Below are 19715 nucleotides of genomic sequence, written 5' to 3' on the forward strand. Positions count from 1 at the left end.
TCGCTGCCGGGCCCGAATTCTACTGTCATTCCGCGTGTGCCAGGCGAATATTTTCGAACCTATTACCAAACGGCAATAATGATATTGAGCCTATCTCCGGGTTTTACTAATATTTCTCGGTATATTTACACTCATTACGTGATGCGCTATCGCTTGTAACTTAAGTCACGTGGGACGCCATAGGGCGTCTCCCCACTTTTGACAATGCCTAAAATTTGACGAGACACCATTTGGCGGCTCAGGCAATTGGATCTGCGTTCCAACTTTTTAGTGTACACTGAAAAGCTATGATTGAAAATAATGTCAAAACAAATTTTAATTGTTGATTATGCTTTTAATAATATTTGCTACCGTATCCGGAGATGATTAGTGCAATGATTTAAATTTGGGAGACTTAGGTACGGCTGATCCGGACAGATCATAAATTTTGTAGAAACACGTTTGGCTTTAGTGAGGGCAACTTTGCGGCTCATTGTCTGCAAGAATTCTTTGTAACATCCGCGACAGCCAACACGGGCTTTTCTAAAATGAAGATACAGCGCTAAAAATAGTGCAAAAAATACTGATACTAATTTTATGTGATGATAATTTTATCCTCTAAATTACCAGACTTCGAAGACTTCCTTCAGTGTTATTTGTATTTACCAGGTAGTGCATCGATTTTTTAGACCCTATCAACGGAATCCCGAAGAATATGCATCCATTCTTCTATAATTTATCGTCTTAACTGCAGGAGAGAGATCATGTGGGCACCTGGATTCTGTGTTTCATTCCACAGTATTAAAGCATTAACAATGCAGGTCCCAAAAAGAGCATCATCGGCCACCTTGTGGTACCACCTTACTATTTTTCGATGGGTGCAGCGATACAACGTAAGGGTATCAGCAAGGTCAATTCCTCCCTTTATTTTATTGTATGTACTCAATCACCATCTTTGGCTTAGTAACCACTTCCCCTCTTCGATTTCTTTCCCCGTTGGGATTATCTCCTATCTGATGGTGGTGGAGATCATGAATACGTCGCGCTGATCTTTCCATTTCTTTACCGTTGCTCCACAAGTTTTTCATAGCACTGAAATGCCTTTCTTTAATTTAGCAGTCGTTATTTCTCTCAACAGCCCTTTCCTATTGTTCCTAATGATTCCCACAAAATGAGACTTATCTCCCAAGATTTCTTTCTATAAGCGCGGGATGAATCACCTCACTAGAAGTATCTAAACATTACAGCAGGGGCAGGGGTGCCGACTTAAAAAATATTGGTAGGGCCCAAACTGGGGACCTTGTCTCTGTAAATTTTATAAGTAGTGAATTTTAAGTTTTTTAAGCATTTTAGAAGAGTCATATGATCGACGTTAGAATCCTGATCACTGGAATCTCGATATCTGGACACTCCGGGGAAAATTGACAAGCATGACACATTTTTTCCTCACATCTGTAACGAATTTTAGGGTGGACTCGGGCCCCCTCAGGCCCCGTGGAGTCGGTGCCACGGAGAAGGAGTTATTAGAATGTGAATAAAAAATTGAAATAAGCAATCATACCTGTATTAGAAGAAGAAAGATTACCTGACTATGAGGATTCATACGACTCCTCAGACACCGTGAATAAGCGGTGTCTCCTTCAGAAAATCCTTCAAGGTCATTAGTGGAAGCCGAATGGACAGAATACAACATATGCTTGATTTCTTCTTCGTTAAAACGTTTCTTTCCCCCAATAATGCGTGACGGAGTACACATGATATATTCACTAAACTGGTTATCACTTCCGTATGGAAGGCACAGGCACAGAGAATAAATTTGGTATACTGATACGCTCCTCACTCGGTTAGGCATGAGCGACAACTGAGGGAAGGAAATAAATGAAAAAAAGCTCAGCAAATGTAATTTGAAACATTGTGTTGAGATATAATACCTCAAGCTCCACTTGAGACATAGAATGATAGAGCCATTGAAAAATGGCACTCTCGAAAAAAACATGAGAAACCGAAGGCGAAAAAAAAATTATATTCGAGCTGAAATGTGTTACCAATACCCTCCCTTCACAGAAGATAACATTGTCTCATCAGTGCATAAGAAAATGTAGCTTAAATTTCAAGTTCTATTCATCGCTTGATGATTCAACGAAAACGCTACTTTGACGCCCATTGGCGTCTCACTAGTTGCGTCCAGCAGCAATGCGAGACGCCATATGGCGTCTCACTAACTCCGATTTGAAGTTATGTGAGACGCCCTATGGCGGCGCGTGGCAGGGAACGTGTTAAGGACACTGGAAGCATTAGTGAAATTAGACATTGCAATATTTCCACTGAATTTATTCTTGCACTACACATTTAGTTGTCATTACGACATATTCAAGTGCATTACGTAGAAATAATTAAGAGTGTAAGAGGAAGGATGGGGTTTGGGTTATGGGAAGTGGGAAGATTGAAGGTTGTGGTAGACATGGTCGTTTCTTCGGGCCTGGGCAGGGGAAAGGAGGGAGAAGGGTTCCAGGATGATGGTATCACGTGCAACTTCACCTTTGTCCCCCCATTCCACTCCTGAGACACTAAAAAACATCCCTTTCTCCCACAATCCCAACTTTCTGACACCCAAACCCTATCCTTTCTCTAACCACCCCTCTTCTATAGCAGTAGGATGTATTCAAAGAAGAACTTGAGTGCACTTGATACACTTGGAAATTTTGTTGTAACAACCAAATGCATCGCACGAAAATAAATTCAGTGGAAATATTGCTATGTCTTATTCAACAGATAATTATAACTTCCACGACATCATATCACATATCATACAAGGCACCAGAAGTGTCTGTCTTGAGAGGGTGAATTATAACATTGAATCCATGAATGTGATCAACTTGAACCACTTACGCTTACGGTATATAAATGGGATTTTTTTGAGAAATATTTAACACACAATGGGGATCTCAGTATTCAGTAAAACGTAATGGGTTTTTATTGAGTCAATGGAATATTTGCGAATAAAGAGAATGCACCTTTCTCCGCTCCTCATGGAATGAATTATGCGAATCAGTGCGATTCAATCCCATAAATTATCTAAATGTGTATCATAAAATATCTCACAATGTGAGCAGGAAAGTGAGTCAAGTGGCAAAGATGAAGCATCCAGCTGAACAGTATGCCCTGCTGCTCGTATTGCGGCCATAAGAAAATCGTGGTTCAATTAAAAAAACTACATTGGTGTGGTAAGAATCAGAATGGAAAAGGGATGTTTCCAATTTCCTGGCTATTTTTACCCATTCGCTTCACTTTGTTGATGAAGTCTATTCTGGGGTCAACTGTCTGACATCTTTCATAATGCTCAGTCAGTCATTATTCATGCCTACAATAAACCTCAACAAAGCGTAGTGTTAGCTGTCTCAAATCATAGACGCAGAGGTGAAAAATTGTCAGAGCGCTGGTATACTTTGTCCCCGCCTGTGGCCATCGTCATATCGTCATTTAGGTGTAGATTTCTTCTCAGCCTGCAGAATATTTTTGATGATAGGCCGCTTTACTAAGCAGCCATTATTACAATCTGTGCAACGGAGCATGTATACTTCAGAAAAAAATTGCCAATGATTTTCCCATCGCACTTTGGAATGCTTTTCGTATCTGAAGAGAATGAGAATGAATTTGTATAAGTAAACCGAAAACATCTGCACATCATAAAACATGGAAAATACATCAACTAATTATTCTAATTCAGTGTTTTTGTGATTCCTATTAATTTCCCTAAGTCTTGCACTTATTGTTAGCCATATTCCACGTATCTTTTCTCCAATGGCATCAAATTCCATTTTACTTTGTCCATTTCTTTCATTATCTATTCAGGCCTGCATGTACAGCTCATTCACTCTGGTATCTTAAGCATAAAATTTGTCAACTTTTCCTTTTCCTTCCATCTAATTTCTCCCAAGTATCCCAATAAGTATCCCAAGTCAAAATTGAATTTTATTTCATTTGCTACTTCAATTTTTCAGGTTAAACCATATTCCATATTGCAATACCTTTATCTTTCATTGCGTAGTGATCGCCAAAGTTGTATTCCATTATAATTACATCATTCTAGTTTATTGTTGGTTTCATTGCTTTTAGTTTCTTTTTGCATGTGGGGACGTTAACCCTATGCAGAACCCATGACCTGAACGACCTCTATGGTATCTCGCCTTGTCTGGCCAGTCAGGTGAACTTTAAAGAGCTTGAATGTCCTTGCCTGGAATTTGGAGCTGTTATCCTACTGCTATGCTGCTGAAATATGCAATCCTATGTAATTAGCAGATATTATTGATAATTCTTCGAAGGTAGTCATGAAAATTGCCATAAATTCATTTTAAGGTGAAAAGCTATACATATTAGTATTAAATTAGCAGAATAATGTAGATGTTCATGTAAAAAAATATTTTATGATTATATTTGGTTGAACCGTAGACCTAAATTATACGTTACCAGTAGACCAAAAATGAGCGGAATTTGCTTTTTCCATAGACCAAATGTAGACCTAGGTACTCTTATAAATATCATGTTGTAATTGATACATATGAGAATTATGGTATAAGCATGCTACTTATAAAAATTCTCTTATAAGAGTATTTATGAGAAAAATGCCCAATTTCTTATAAGAAATGTTCTCACCCTATTGGAAATAATCAATTTAAAAATATTCAACTGAACCGTTCTATTGAAAAGTGACTAATTTCAATTGAATTTTTTAAAATGTAAAATATTAAGTTGATAAAAATTCAATTGAAATTTGTCGTTTTTCAATTGAACGCTTCAATTGAAAATTTTCAATTGAACGCTTCAATTGAAAATTTTCAATTGAAAAATTTTCAACTGAAAAAAAACTCAATTGAAAAATTTTCAATTGAGTTTTTTTTCAGCTGAGTCCAGCTGAGAAATTTTACAATTATAAAAATTCATCCAATATGATAAATTTATAAGGTAGGATATACTTAAAATATGAATTTCTTGAATCCTGATTTCTATAAACAAATAAAATATGTAAAATGAAATTAAAGTTGAGATCTTTTTTGAGGCAGTGCCATAAAAACTCAATGGGGCTTTTCCACATCTTCCATCATTCCTAACAATCTTGAATAGTTATCGAAAAGCTATCCAATTTTGCCATGATAGAAGACCAGCATCTATACTAACTTGGATGGCTTTTTCATGAATAAAATGCAGCTGCGAGCTAATTTCCCTTCTTCTGAAGTCCTGAACATATCTCAGGGCGAGAGGTATGTTTCAAATAATTGGTGAGACATATGCCAGGCTTCACTTGTGCTCACATATCGCAGCCTGATCTTCAGGATTGTTTGCTTACGTATGTAAAGGACAAGGCAGACAAAAACCCCGTGGATGTTTAAATAGAGCTGTGTGATACCTCATAATGAAGGCTTTCAATTCTTTGTTTGAACCATCTGAGCCATGTATGTAGTATCTTTGATTGATAGCCAATTTAAACTCTTTAATAGCTCAATTTATACAGTTTACTCTATTCATGCTTTAATTCCTTTGTCTCAGGTCAGCAACTGCGATGCCCACCCAGCCGGCACAAACCATCAAATTTCTTTTTGGCAGCTGGATGTCATCCAGATGCAAAGAGTATGAGCGCATCCTTTCATATAGATGCCATCCATTTGCCGGTCCGCTGCCGAGGGGATGCAGAAGAGAGAGACCGCCGCACTTAGAGAGATGCCGTGAGGATGAAGGATGCACGAAAGTGCTGCCATCTAACTGCCGAAAATTGAACTCGGTCGAACTAATTTCCGATATTGCTTGTCTGGTTATCTGTATCTCATGATTGTTTTACACTACTCGGGATAAATCAGAGCACGTTTTATTTCAAGAGTATAACTTTAATGACTCAGCATAAAACAAGAGACAGGCGAACAAAGGAATACAGGCGTACACAAGACAACATATGAGAACTTAAGTACAACATTCACAACATTGCTATCCATCGGAGTCCAAAACAAACGCAAGAGTTCAAATCCAGGAGAGTAGAGGTCAATGAGTGAGCGAGGGTCGATACCGGGAGATTAGACAAAATTGCTGAAATGGTCAGAATTAAAAAATATCACTATAAAACACGCCCAACACAACACTCAATCTACGAGGTACAATATTGCTATCCATCGGAATCCAAAACAAACGCAGATTTCAAATCCAGGAGAGTAGAGGCCAATGAGTGAGCGAGGGTAGACACCGGGAGATTAGTCAAAATTGCTGCAATGGTCAGAATTATAAAATATCACTTTAAAACACGCCCAACACAACACTCAATCTACGAGGCTCCAACACGTCGAGATAGGGAAAGATGGCTACCAGACAAGTCCATACCTACTGCTCTAGTCATTGGTAGTACCGTATGTTCGTGAAAATCTTGAATACAATGAATAATTATAATAATAATAGTTCTTGAAATTTTATAATAATTAATGCGAGGATTTGCAGATATTTTTAAGTATTAAACCACATCATGAAAAATATGGCATACATGGCGCAACTAGCAAAGGATGAAAGAAGGATATTTGGTACTCTAACGCGTCCTGTCACACATTGCATCCACTTCACATATAGATGCAGTATGGGCTGTGCCGGCTGGGCATTGCCAAATCTTTGTCTCTGACGAGTGAGAAATTCATAAATTACAAAAACTGGTGTTATCACATCTGTATGCCTTTTTTATTTTAGTGCACAAATAAGCAATGCATATACCGAAGTTGGCAGTGTGATGGCGTAGCTGAATGTCAAGACGGCTCTGATGAAGTCAACTGTACATCAACAACGAACACGACGACCACAACCCCTATTCCATTTCTTCAGACGGTATGTACACATTTGTATAATATCTCATTTCATATATCAAAGGATTTTCTGAGATTTATGGCTATCATTCATTTGGCTTTCTTGTAATTTATATTTGGGTAAAAATAAAAATCCAAGTGAAAAGATTTGCATTATTCTTTTGGTGCGAATCGTTTTACCTGTGTAGTGATATAACAGAAATATTCTTTGAGTAGTATGTAGTTGCTTTTGTTTTTTCTATGAGCATGCCAGATGATGATGATTTAAAGCAAAGACAGAAACGAATTCTACATTTTTGGGTCTGCAGTCTGCAAAATACATGACCAGAGCCTTAAATCATGGTATGGAAAAAATGAAGCCTTGAAGTGAGAGGCTCGGTATGATAGGGATGAAAGAAGAGAGGGCATAAGTTTTAGCACTGTCTCTCTCACTGTCACTGCTATCAACCGCCGTATTCTGTGTCCATTTATGTGCTTCAGGTGCATGTAGCGGGAAATAACTCCGTTATGGATTTCCTTGTCTGTTGTTTTTGTACTCTCAGCACTCCTTTTTTTCTACCGCAGGGTCCGTGCGCAGAATGGATGTTTCGCTGCAGTAGCGACAAGTGCATCCCATACTGGTGGAAGTGTGACATGTTCGACGACTGTGGGGACAACAGCGATGAGATTGGCTGTGGCGATGAGCAGAAGGACACAACATCAACCGCGGTGTCAAGCACCCCCCAGAAAGTGTGCCATAAGGACCATTTCCATTGCTTTCCAGGTGAGACTCCAGCTTCTCAATCCTACAATTAAAAGAGGGCCTACGCCCTATTGCAAAATTCAATTGAAAAAAATTCAACTAAAATTTGTCACACTTCAATTTAACGGTACAATTTAATGCAATTGAACGTTTTTCAAATACACAAATTCTTCCAATATGGTAAATTTATAAGAGAGATATGCTTTAAAATCTAAATTTCACGAATCCCGAATTCTAAATACATAAAATATGTAAATAGAATTACAATTGAAATATTTCTTGGAGCAGTGTAGTAAAAACTTTAATTTTAGTTCCACATCTTCCGTTACCTCTAGCAATCTTGTATAGTTTTCGAAAACCTATACAGTTTTGCCATGATTATCAGAACAATAACTATACCATCTTTTATCACTTCTAAAAACTTGAATAGTCATCTTTAAGGAAAATGTTATCCATATTAACAGAAAAGCAACACTAGAATTACAACTTCACCAGTTCCAACAATGTTGAATAGTTATCGAAAAGCAAAAGTTCAGCCGTGATTGTGGCGATAATAACTACACCAACAAATATCTCACATGTCTTTATCTAATAAAGACTTCTTTAAATTACTAATGAATATAATCTGGTATAGCATTAAGCCAACATAAAACGTTTGTTTCACAACAGATACATGTTACTCATGTTTATACCAGAACACGGGGATTTCAATTCACACAAACAAACCTGCATGATAGGTACTACTCTAACAATGCTTGTTGTTTCTTGTCGGCGACGTAACGCACGTAAGCATAATTATGTAAAATAAATATTCTTTCATGCTAAATACAAATTCTACTAATCGATCAAAAAACTGAAGACTAGCGATAAATTACTGAATGAACACACTAAAACACAACAATCATATAAAGGCTTTCACTGTATAACTTAAGAGACGCACGAATGACATAAGTCAGGGCTTAGGGGAGAAAAATGCTGATATTAATAATTTTTTTCTCCAACAGCAAAAACTTAGCCACAATTCAGTTAACCACATGCTCATAAACATGAATAACGCGATAACTGCTGCATGCTGGTGATTGATCACCCCCTGCCAAATACCCTAGAGGTGGTTCGCAGGGTACTGTGTAGATATAGATAACGGTATCGGAGTTGTTATCGTTCGCTATCTTCCCTCGGCAGGTGCCGACACTATGCCGTCATTTGTGGTTTGTGATAATCGTGATAATGAATACCAGCAGATACCTTGTAGGTGAATTCAATTGAATATTGAGATTTTCAATTGAATATTAGTGAATTCATTTGAATATTTGGGATTTCAATTGAATACTTGAGAATTAAATTGGATACTTCAGAATTCAATTGAAAATTTGAAAATTCAATGGAATCTTTTCTTTGAATTCAATTTGATTTCCTAATATGCAATTGAATATTCGTATTTTTAATTTAGTATTTGGAAATGCAATTAATACGAGGAATTCAATTGAAAATTGGCATATTCAATTGATTTGGCAGATTTTTTCCAATAGGGCCAATTGATTGGTATTTTTGTTAAGATTGGCGATATTTTGTCAGATGTAAGGAGCACCTTTGATGCGGGCAACAGACAATTAGATACCTGGTGGGCAACATACAATTGCATATTTTATGGGAATGACTTAATTCATCCAGATGGCTAAATATTAGGGATGGTCGGATCTGATACTTCGGAATCAAATATCCGCGGATATTGCCCTTCATCGGATACTTCGTATCCAAATTCCCTGGAGGCATCGGATCTGGATCCGAAATTTTAAATTTATGCTTCAGTGAATGCAGTACGAGGGAGTGGATAGTTCCGATCGACATATACATCTAGATAATACACTGCAAGCCACCTCTAGGTGTTTGGCAGGGGGTGATGCATCACCAGCATGCAGCATGCAGTTGGACTCCAAAATGCACACCACACAGTACAAAAAACGTCACGCATACTAAAAAATTATACTACTATATGCTGTTAGAAATAATAATAAAATTAAGAAACATGCATTAAGTTTTACAGAGGTTAGTTGGCTACACCACAAGTCATGCAATCTATTTATGAGTTCTATCGCTGCCATTATAATCTCTTATTGATTGTGGAAAAAATGACATTCTGAACCTGTCTGTTCTACAATCTATCTCTCTTATTTTATTTATATGATCTGATCTTTCGTAGTATGTTGGCGTCCGTAAGATATGGTTAACTTCGTCAGAAAGAAAAATACTTTTGAATTTAACTAAAATTTTTAGTCTATTTTTCAATCTACGGTCCGACAGAGATACCCATCATCATCATCATCGCCACTTGTCAACAATCCTAGGATTGGTTTGACGCAGCTCTCCACTTTATTCTCCTATCAGCTAATCATTTCCCACCTACGTATTTCTTCTCTTTCACATCTCTCTTTACTTGTTCCATATATTTTGTTCGAGGTCTTCCTTTTCCGTTCTTGCCTTCCACTTGTCCCTCGACGATTGTCTTCATCAGGCCATCATGTCTCAAGATGTGGCCTATAAGGCTGTTCCGTGTTCTTATTAAGATTTTCATGAGGCTTCTCTTCTCTCCTACTCTTTTTGGACTTCCTCGTTACTAACTCGGTCGATCCATTTGATTTTCATCATTCTTCCGTAGCACCACATTTCGAAGGCCTCTATCCTTGCTTTCTCCGCTGCGGTCATTGTCCATGCCTCACTTCCGTATAGGAATATACTCCAATTATAGGGTCTTATAAATTGTTTCTTTACTTCCATATTGAAGTTTCCCGCTGTTATCAGGTCTCTCTTTCGGTGGAATGCTCGCTTCGCCTGGGCTATTCTGTTGATAATTTCTTTCTTACTTCTCCCGTCACTTACACTCCCGTCACAACTAACGAATGACCTTGCTGCTATCCAAGCTTGGTGCGATGCATGGCAGTTAGAATTAAACTTGGAAAAATGCGTCGTAATGAATTTATGGAAGAAGAATAACTCCCTACAGCGTAACTATATCATTCGGGGCACCCAGTTAAAGGCATTTGAATCCGTGAAATATCTACGGGTTAGACTCAATAATGATCTATCGTGGAATAAACATATTCGAGAAATAACCGGTCAAGCTAATCGTAAAATGGGTTTTGTTAAAAGAATATTAGGAAAGTGCGACGACAAAGTGAGAGAAATTAGCTACTTTTCCCTCGTTAGGCCACATCTGGAATACGTTGCCAGTGTTTGGGACCCTCATGAAAAAGGCATAATAACAGAGTTAGAACGCGTGCAAAGAAGAGCTGCCAGGTATGTGAAAGGTCGTTAAGATAGTCTTGTTAGTGTAACTGACCTCTTAGATAAACTCGGATGGGAATCTCTGTCGGACCGTAGATTGAAAAACAGACTAAACCTTTTAGATAAATTCAAGAGCAGTGTCTTTTCTGACGAAGTTAACCATATCTTGCGGACGCCAACGTACTACGGAAGATCAAATCATATAAATAAAATAAGAGAGATAGATTGCAGAACAGACAGATTCCGAATGTCGTTTTTTCCACGATCAATAAGAGATTATAACGGCAGCAATAGAACTTGTAAATAGATTGCATGACTTGTAGTGTAGCCTACTAACCTATGTAAAACTTAATGCATGTATCTTAATTTTATTATTATTTCTAACAGCATATGGTATTATAGTTTGTTATTATACGGGACGTTTTTTGGACGGTGTGGTGTGCATGTGGGAGTCCAAATGCAGGCTGCATGCTGGTGATTGATCACCCCCTGCCAAACACCCTAGAGGTGGCTCGCAGCGTATTATGTAGATGTAGATGTAGTTATCTTGCTTCCCAAATAACCGAATTCATCCACCTTTATCAGTTTTTTCTTCCCTATTTTAATGTTAGTCTTGACTTCTTCTCTTCTGCTGCATACTAAGATCTTGGTTTTCTTCGTGCTTATTTTCAGTTGATATCTACCCATTACCCCACTCATATTAACCAGAATATTTTTCAAATCCGTCTCTGTTTCTGCTATAACGGCTATGTCATCGGCAAATCTTCGCATGCTAATTTTTTCTCCATGGATCTTCACTCCCAATGCCTTTTCTTTGATTTCATTAATGGCTTTCTCAATGTAAACGTTAAAAATTAAGGGTGACACTGAGCAACCTTGTCGCATTCCTTTCCTAATTCTTGCTTCTTCACAGCTGGGCCCTGATTTTATCACCGCTACTTGGTTTTTGTATAAACTGTGGATGATTCTTCTGTCATTTTAAAGAACCTCTAATTTTTTTTTTAGGATTCCAAGCAATGTGCTCCAATCCACGTTGTAAAATGCTTTCTCTAAGTCCACAAACGCAACGAATGTTGGCTTGTTCTTTTCCATTCTCTACTCTATGAGCAGTCTAAGGGCCAATATTGCTTCTCTTGTGCCTTTCTTTTTTCTGAATCCAAATTGGTCCTAATCTAAGTACTCCTCTACTTTTCGTTCTATTTTTCCATAGATGATCCTTTTCAGTATCTTCGACGCATGTGTAGTAAGGCTTACTATCCAAAAGTCTCCGTAGTTCTCCGCTCTTTTCTTCTTAGGAATAGGGATGATAATGTTCCTCTCGAAGTCCTTTGGTATCTCACCTGTCGAATACATTTCACTAATGATTTTGTATGGCTGTTTCAACGTCTTCTCTCCTGAATTTGTAATTAGTTTTGCAGGAATGTTATAACTGCTACACGCTTTATTTCTCCTGAGGTCTCTTACAGCCGCATCAAATTCCGATATTAAAATTGGGGGTCCCATGTCATCGGCATTCACTTCCCTCTCGTTTTCAATAGCTGAGGCTTCTTCCTTTGTACAAATCTTCCAGATATTCCTTCCACCTTTTCCCTTTTTCTTCGTTTTCAATCATTAGTTCTCCGTTTTTGTCCCTAAGGGTATTACATCTTACGCTCCTTTCCTTAAAGTGGTTCCTTACCATCCTATATGCGGCCTGTACTTTCCTATGTTTAAGATTGTTTTGTAAGTCTTCACAAATACTTTTCATCCACGTTTCTCTAGCCTTCCGCGCTTTTCGACATATTTCGTTCCTTATTCTCTTGTAACAATTCTGTCCTTCCTCTGTTTTCGCAGCCTTGTATTTTCTTCTTTCTTCAATGAGATCTAATACTTCCTGCGTGATCCATGGTTTTTTCATAACGACTGTTCTTGTACCAAGAACTTCCTCAGCTGCTGCCTGCAGACCACTTCCAATGGTTTTCCAACTCTCTTCCATTGGTTTATTAGTCGTATCCGTCCCTATTATTTTTTCTGCAGCCTCTTTAAAAGCCAGTTGATGCTGAACCTCCTTCAATTTTTCAACCTGCCATATGTTTTTCACGGCTTTCTTCATTTTTTTAAATTTAAGGTGGCATTTCATCATAACTAAGTTATGGCCACTATGGATATCTGCCCCGGGATAACTTTTGCAGTCCTTCACCTGGTTCCTGAATCTTTGTTTCACTAGAATGTAGTCAATTTGGAATCTCTTAAGGTCTCCTGGCATCATCCACGTGTATCTTCTTCGCAGGGTGTTTTTGAATAAAGTATTGGCAACCACTAGCCTGTGCTCAGTGCAGAATTCATGTAGCCTTTCTCCTCTTTCATTTCGGTTACCTAACCCACATTTCCCAGTTATTATTCCGTCTTGACCCTCGCCGATGACGGCGTTCCAGTCACCTAAAATAATAAGATTTTCTTCCCCTCTTACCTGCTTGATAACTTCCGCTATATCTTGGTAGACATCTTCTACTTCTTCATCTTCATAATCTCACGTAGGCATGTAAACCTGCACGACTACAGTAGCTACGGGTTTAGTATCTATCTTCACCATTACTATCCTTTCATTAAACTGCAGGTAGGTTTAACACGCATTCCGGCACTTTTTCTAAGCATTATGCCTACTCCAGCGTTACCATTTAGCGATCCTGTGAGTATCATTCTGTAGCTTCCACTCCAAAAGTCTCCTTCCTGGGGCCACTTCATTTCGCTGATGCCTAATAATATTTCGCTGATGACGAATTTTTTCAAATTCGTTCTACGCATCTCCACCTTCAAGTTCTCTAGCTTAACGCAGGTACGAAGTGAACTGACGCTCCATGTTCCTATCCGTAACATTCTATCTCGTTTGACCTATGTACCCTCTCGAGTAGTCCCCGCCCGGAGATCCGAATGGGGGACTAGTTTACCTCCGGAATATTTTAACCGAGGGAATTCCATCATGTCATTTTATAAATTGAGTGGAGTAGCTACGACTCCTCGGGATGATGATGTGGTGGTTTCCCCTTGCCTTCCACATCGCAGTACTACAGCCGTTAAAGTAATTGTTACCACGCCCGTAGTGAAATGTTTGTCGCTTTACCGACCAGTATGGTCTCCACCTTCAAACATATAAAGAAGAGCTGCTGCCCTCTCCCCCGGGTGATGAGAGGCATAATTGTTGGCGGATCCCAGTCGTCAGGTTACGGTATCTTCACAGGTTTCGGTATCATTTAAATGGTAGACATCTTCTACCTTACCCAAGGGTTGCCCAATACCCCCTCAGAACACCGCCGCTTTTTGTCCACGACTGCTTATTCGGCGATAGAACTCGGTTATCTCGCAGCTAACCTCTATATCTAAAGGTCGACCCACCATCCGCAACCCGGTGGACGCACTCGGTGGCTTTAAGCTCAGCCGCGAGCATCCGAGTTTATCTAAGAGGTCAGTTACACTAACAAGACTATCGTAACGACCTTTCACATACCTGGCAGCTCTTTTTGCACGCGTTCCTACTCCTTTATTAAGCCTTTTTCATAAGGGTCCCAAACACTGGCAGCGTATTCCAAATGTGGTCTAACGAGAGAAAGGTAGCTAATTTCTTTCACTTTGTCGTCGCATTTTCCTCATATTCTTTTAACAAAACCCATTTTACGATTAGCTTGACCGGTTATTTCTCGAATATGTATATTCCGCGATAGATCATTATTGAGTCTAACTTCTAGATATTTAACGGATTCAACAGTCCCTAATTGGGTACCTCGAATTCTATAGCTACGTTGTAGGGAGTTATTCTTCTTTCAGAAATTCATTACGACGCATTTTTTTCAAATTTAATTCTACTGCCAAGCATCGCACCTCGCTTGGATAGCAGCAAGGTCATTCGTTAGTTCATCTATATCTTTGCTGGAATGGATTTCTCTGTAAACTACAGCGTCGTCAGCAAATAATCGTAACTTACTGTGTACTACTTCGCCAATGTCGTTTATATAAAGAAGGAATAGGAGTGGGCTAATGACACTACCCTGAGGGACGCCAGAAGTGACTCTAACCTCATTGGAGACTGCACCGTCTAATACTACTCTTTGGACGCGGTCGCTCAAAAATTCTCTTATCCAGGAAATGACATCTTCGTCTAGACCATAATATTTCAGTTTTATTGTTCACTTTCCTTGGGGTACTTTATCAAATGCTTTTTTGAACTCAAGAAAAATTGCGTCTACTGGAATGTTGTCTTCTCCAGAGACTTAAATAACGTGGGCGAAAAGCGCTAATTAAGTTTCGCACGATCTGCTTTTCCTGAATCCATGTTGAGTTCTCATTAACAAGTTTTGCGCGTCTAGGTGTTTCATTACCGAACTGACTACGATGTGTTCAAGTACTTTACATTAGATGGACGTTAAAGATATCGGCCTGTAATTAGATGGCTGTTCCTTGTCTCCACTTTTGAATATTGGCGTTACATTAGCGATTTTCCAGTCACTAGGTACTTCGTGTTGCTTGATGGATTTAGTAAATATTATTTACAAGTAGGGGGCAATTTCTGAGGCTAGTTCTCTAATACGCGAGATGGGATTTTGTCTGGACCAGGTGATATATTTGGACTGAGCGATTTCAATATATTTTCTATTCCGTGCGTACTAATGTCAATAGGCGGCATCTTTCGTATGCAGAGATTGTCAACGGTCTCGGGTGAGTTCTCGGAAGGCTCGGTGAACACGCTCTTGATGTAGGAATTTAATAAATTGGCTGTATCGCAACTGTTTGTCAACACATCTCCATTGCCCTTTCTCAGCAAACATACGGTAGATCGTTTGTCTTGAACTTTCCTAACATATGACCCAAATGCTTTTGGGTTATCCCGTAACTGCTCTACCATCTATTCGCATGCGCCGTCGCATTGCGATGCTTGTCCGACTCAAGAAGCATTTTGTTTAACAGCTCTCTTACGAGTTATGCAACAGGATTTCTGCCGAGGAAAATTTTGCGGCAAAATGCTACAGACACATAGTGTGACTCTTCCCAAGAGGACCCAACCACCATCGGGAGAATCTCAACACCATAGGATAACAACCACGTCAAAAGTGACTACGTTGCCGATTAAAAAAAAACACTCTCTGCCCTCCATCAACCCATGCCTTTAAGGTTTTTTCCTTTCCGAGACCATGCATTCGATAAATCATTATTTTCGAAGGAAAATATCAAGTTACAAGGGAACAATGGAAGCGTGTTTCATCCGTACCTCATGTCACCAACTGACTTTTTTCATCTTACTTGCTTCAATTCTCCGTTTCTCGTGAGCAAATGCTAGGTGAGTGACTTACTGGATCCGGAGATGTATCGATAGCTTTCGTCAATTGGATGATGTGTCCGAGATTCATAAAATAATGAGACCAAACGCGTCGCATTTCAAGCATATTTAGTTTTTTAAGCTAAAATTGATTGAAAGAAAGTCCTTTCAGTTACAACATGACTATACCAATTTTCAGCATTGTCCAAGCAGCAGAATGTAAAAAAACAGGCGTGGTAGCAGTTCCGTCAAACAAGAAGATAAGGCCCGGAAGCTCCAGCTGTATGTATCACATAGGTGCCCGACTTCGCTTTGCAGGCAATGACGTCACAAAATAGCAAGATCTAACATGTTCGTCCTTGGCTCCCTCATTCGTAGTGTCGTTGCTTGAAAGACAGAGGGAGCGCGCTCCTTCCCCTCCACCTCTCCTTCACGCGATTCTGCTACCCACCCCATTCTCTCGCTGATCGGTCTTCTCGTTCTGTTACCGCAACTCGTCGCACGTGCCGCTAACGTTGTTCTAGCATTGTCAATTGTGCTGCAGTGTTGCGCAGTTGCAATTTAATTTAAGATATACCGATAAAAATGTATGTCATTGTGTAAAAAAATTTTTATTGACATAAAGAGAACCATGTGCGTGCATGGTGACGTGAAACTATCGCGAGGAAGTTAATATTCCATCTCACTGCAAGTGAAGCATTTGCGGGAGGAACACAAGTGAGTATGCCATGAGAAAGTGACTGAATTCGGGGGAAACTTATGTGAGGAATATAAAAATGCAGTCTATGGTTTATTCGAAGATTGAAATCTATTTTTATTTCCAAACGCAAGCGTAACAGTTTACATACCGAGCGAGTAATGATTTTATCACTTTTTAAAATTAGAAAGCTTATAAAAATGATTTTTAATCAGTAAAAATATTAAAACGTGTATGAAAATCTAAATAGCATTCCTTTGATTGTAAATACCAAGAAGAAACTTTAATAATGACTTCATTCTATAGCAGACAGTTGAAAATGCGTTAGGATTCGAAAATATCCGAAGATCCGGTCCGAAAATCAAGGTTCCTATCCGGATCCGAAGAAATCCTGGATTCGTCGTCCATCCCTACTAAACATGCAAGATTTTCATCACCTATGTTAGTTACCCCTCTTCCACCTGTTTATTTGCATGATATATCTAGCAGGTCTGAGGTCCGCTATAGTCTTGGAAATTATGAACAATTATAAGAGTTTTAATTTAATGCACATTTAAAAGATCATAATCAAAATATCATACGTTTGCTCAGAAACATTTAGTCGGAGCAGCAAAGTAGAAAATTAATGTCGATAGGATTTATATATATTTTTATTTATTTATTACATGAGATAATGAGATACATTATGCTATCACAATCAGAAGTAATGGAAACAAAATTAAATTCCTTTTAATGATATACAAACAAAATATAAAAAAATAATAAAAAAAATTATAAACAACAGAAAAGTAGATACCAAAAAAGGATCAATAATTAATAAATCAATACATACATAATACCGATTAGGTCCTGCTAAGCCAAACGGCTTGTCAGCAGGTGCCTTAGTTTAATTTTATTATTATGCCGTACAACTTTGCGGACAAATATATAATTTCTTAATAATATTACTCTAACAACCAATTTTATAGAGATTTTTTTAGCACATTCATGCTTTTAAGCTCCAACATTGATATGGGCAATGTGTTCAATAACCTAGGGACTGCATGCGCCAATAACCTTCTGCCATGGAGGTTGTAATACCTTGGTACGTACAGCCTATTTTTTTTCGTAGCTGGAGCACAGAAGTAACCTGGCGATTCTTTGTGTATTTGCTTACAAAATAGTGATCACATATGAGCACATATTTATACAGTTCTTGTAAAGGTAATACATTTTGTTTTTTGTAAACATCTCTCACATTTTTTTCCTTGACCATCAACAGCGCAACAATTTTATTTTGAAGACTAATAACTTTATTTAACCAGGTTAGATTCGTGCAGCCCCAAATTGTTAAGCCATATCGTATTACCGCCTCCGCTAAGCTTACATACATTAATCTTTTAACATTGTTAGGCAGAGAATACTTTAGGCTCGACACCTGGAACAAAATACACCTAAGTTTATTGCATACATGAATAATATTAGTGATCAGGAAAAATATTTTTATACCTGCTATTGGATTTAAAATTTTGAAAAAGTTTTCATCAATAATCTTTGAGTATTGTTTGAAACTGGGAACTGTTGATGTGTGTTTGGTATAAAATAAGGAAATGTACCTCTGGTTATGAGTAGGAGGAAGTTGTGTTTGGCTTGAATGTCCTGTAAAAAATTGTTTCAGGTGGATGCATTCCGAGCTCATGGATGTGTGACAATAAATTGGATTGTGACAATGACGAGGATGAAGATAACTGCAAGTATGCCTTTCGATGCAGCAGAGGTCAATTCACGTGTGACTCGGTTCGCTTCTGCGTGCACATGACTCAAGTCTGTGATGGCATCGGTCATTGCCCCGATTTTTCCGATGAGGTTGGATGTGAAGACGAGGTCAAGCAAAGTGAGTTGTTATGACCACCTCAGCAAATTTTCTGCCTTTTCTGGATGAGTGATGTTTGATCAGCCTTCTTCATAGGAATTGTAACGGTCAAAAATGGTAATGACAAAATTCAAAGGTAATTTTCTTTCGTTGGACAATCGACGGGAGATTATTGTTACAATAGGGAGTCTAGACTCCACACAAAAAATGTGGTATGGGAGAACTTTCTACTCCAAAGGCAGTATTTATACTCCAATATTATTTGTAAATTTATATTATAAGTCTATTATTAATATTATTGCACTGCATTTATTGTTTAAAAAATTATAACATCTAATTCTAATTAAGTAGACAATTTTATAGTTCCTTGATACCTGACAATGGATTTGGAAGCAATTTGAAAAGGGGTTCCTTATTTCACAAGTTTCAATGGAGGCATTATTACAATCATTTGAATGTCATAAACAATATTTCATAACTCCTATAATTCAAGTTAAACGCCAAGTTTATTGATACGCTTGCAAATAAGCTCTTTACGCGGTGGGGCATCAATTTAACGGGCACATGATATGTTACGAAAAATTAAATGAGATTTTCCCTTCATTTGAGTTTTTTTAATGGTCAAAAAAGTTAACATTTTTCCTATTATTTCTCAGGCATTGTTACGACATAAATTTAAAAACATTCATAATCACTCTCCGACAAATCCTCATCACTGTCGTCATCACTCTGCGCACTCAATTCTTCCAGGATTAATTTACTCTTTACCCCGGCTGGTAGTTGAAATAATTTCCTTCTCTGAACCTTAGAAATACTTTATATCATTGGATCTGATTTTAGGAGTAATCTTTTAAACAGGTCTTCATTCGTTGTAATCCTGAAAAATTTCCTTACTTGGTGCTCCCTGAATATTCTTTTGTCCTTATTCCTCGCCTCCATTGCCTCCTCGGACAAGTGGCCAATAGGAAGGATAGCCTCTTTACATGTCCGTCGGAGGAGCAAGTACCTACTGTTTTGTGAAATTACCAGAAACGATCATGGAAAGG

General features: G+C 38.3%; 1 protein-coding gene across 1 annotated transcript in view; it reads left to right on the top strand.

Annotated features, from left to right (window-relative positions):
• Positions 1-19715, top strand: part of LOC124154467 (sortilin-related receptor-like) — a 91997-nt gene that overhangs the window by 52343 nt on the left and 19939 nt on the right. Inside the window, exons 18-20 of the mRNA XM_046528217.1 lie at positions 6697-6831; positions 7374-7572; positions 18475-18690. Coding sequence (XP_046384173.1) covers positions 6697-6831; positions 7374-7572; positions 18475-18690 — 550 coding nt within the window. The remainder of the gene's footprint in view (positions 1-6696; positions 6832-7373; positions 7573-18474; positions 18691-19715) is intronic.

Source organism: Ischnura elegans, chromosome 2 (assembly GCF_921293095.1).
Source record: "Ischnura elegans chromosome 2, ioIscEleg1.1, whole genome shotgun sequence".
NCBI classification, from domain to species: domain Eukaryota; kingdom Metazoa; phylum Arthropoda; class Insecta; order Odonata; family Coenagrionidae; genus Ischnura; species Ischnura elegans.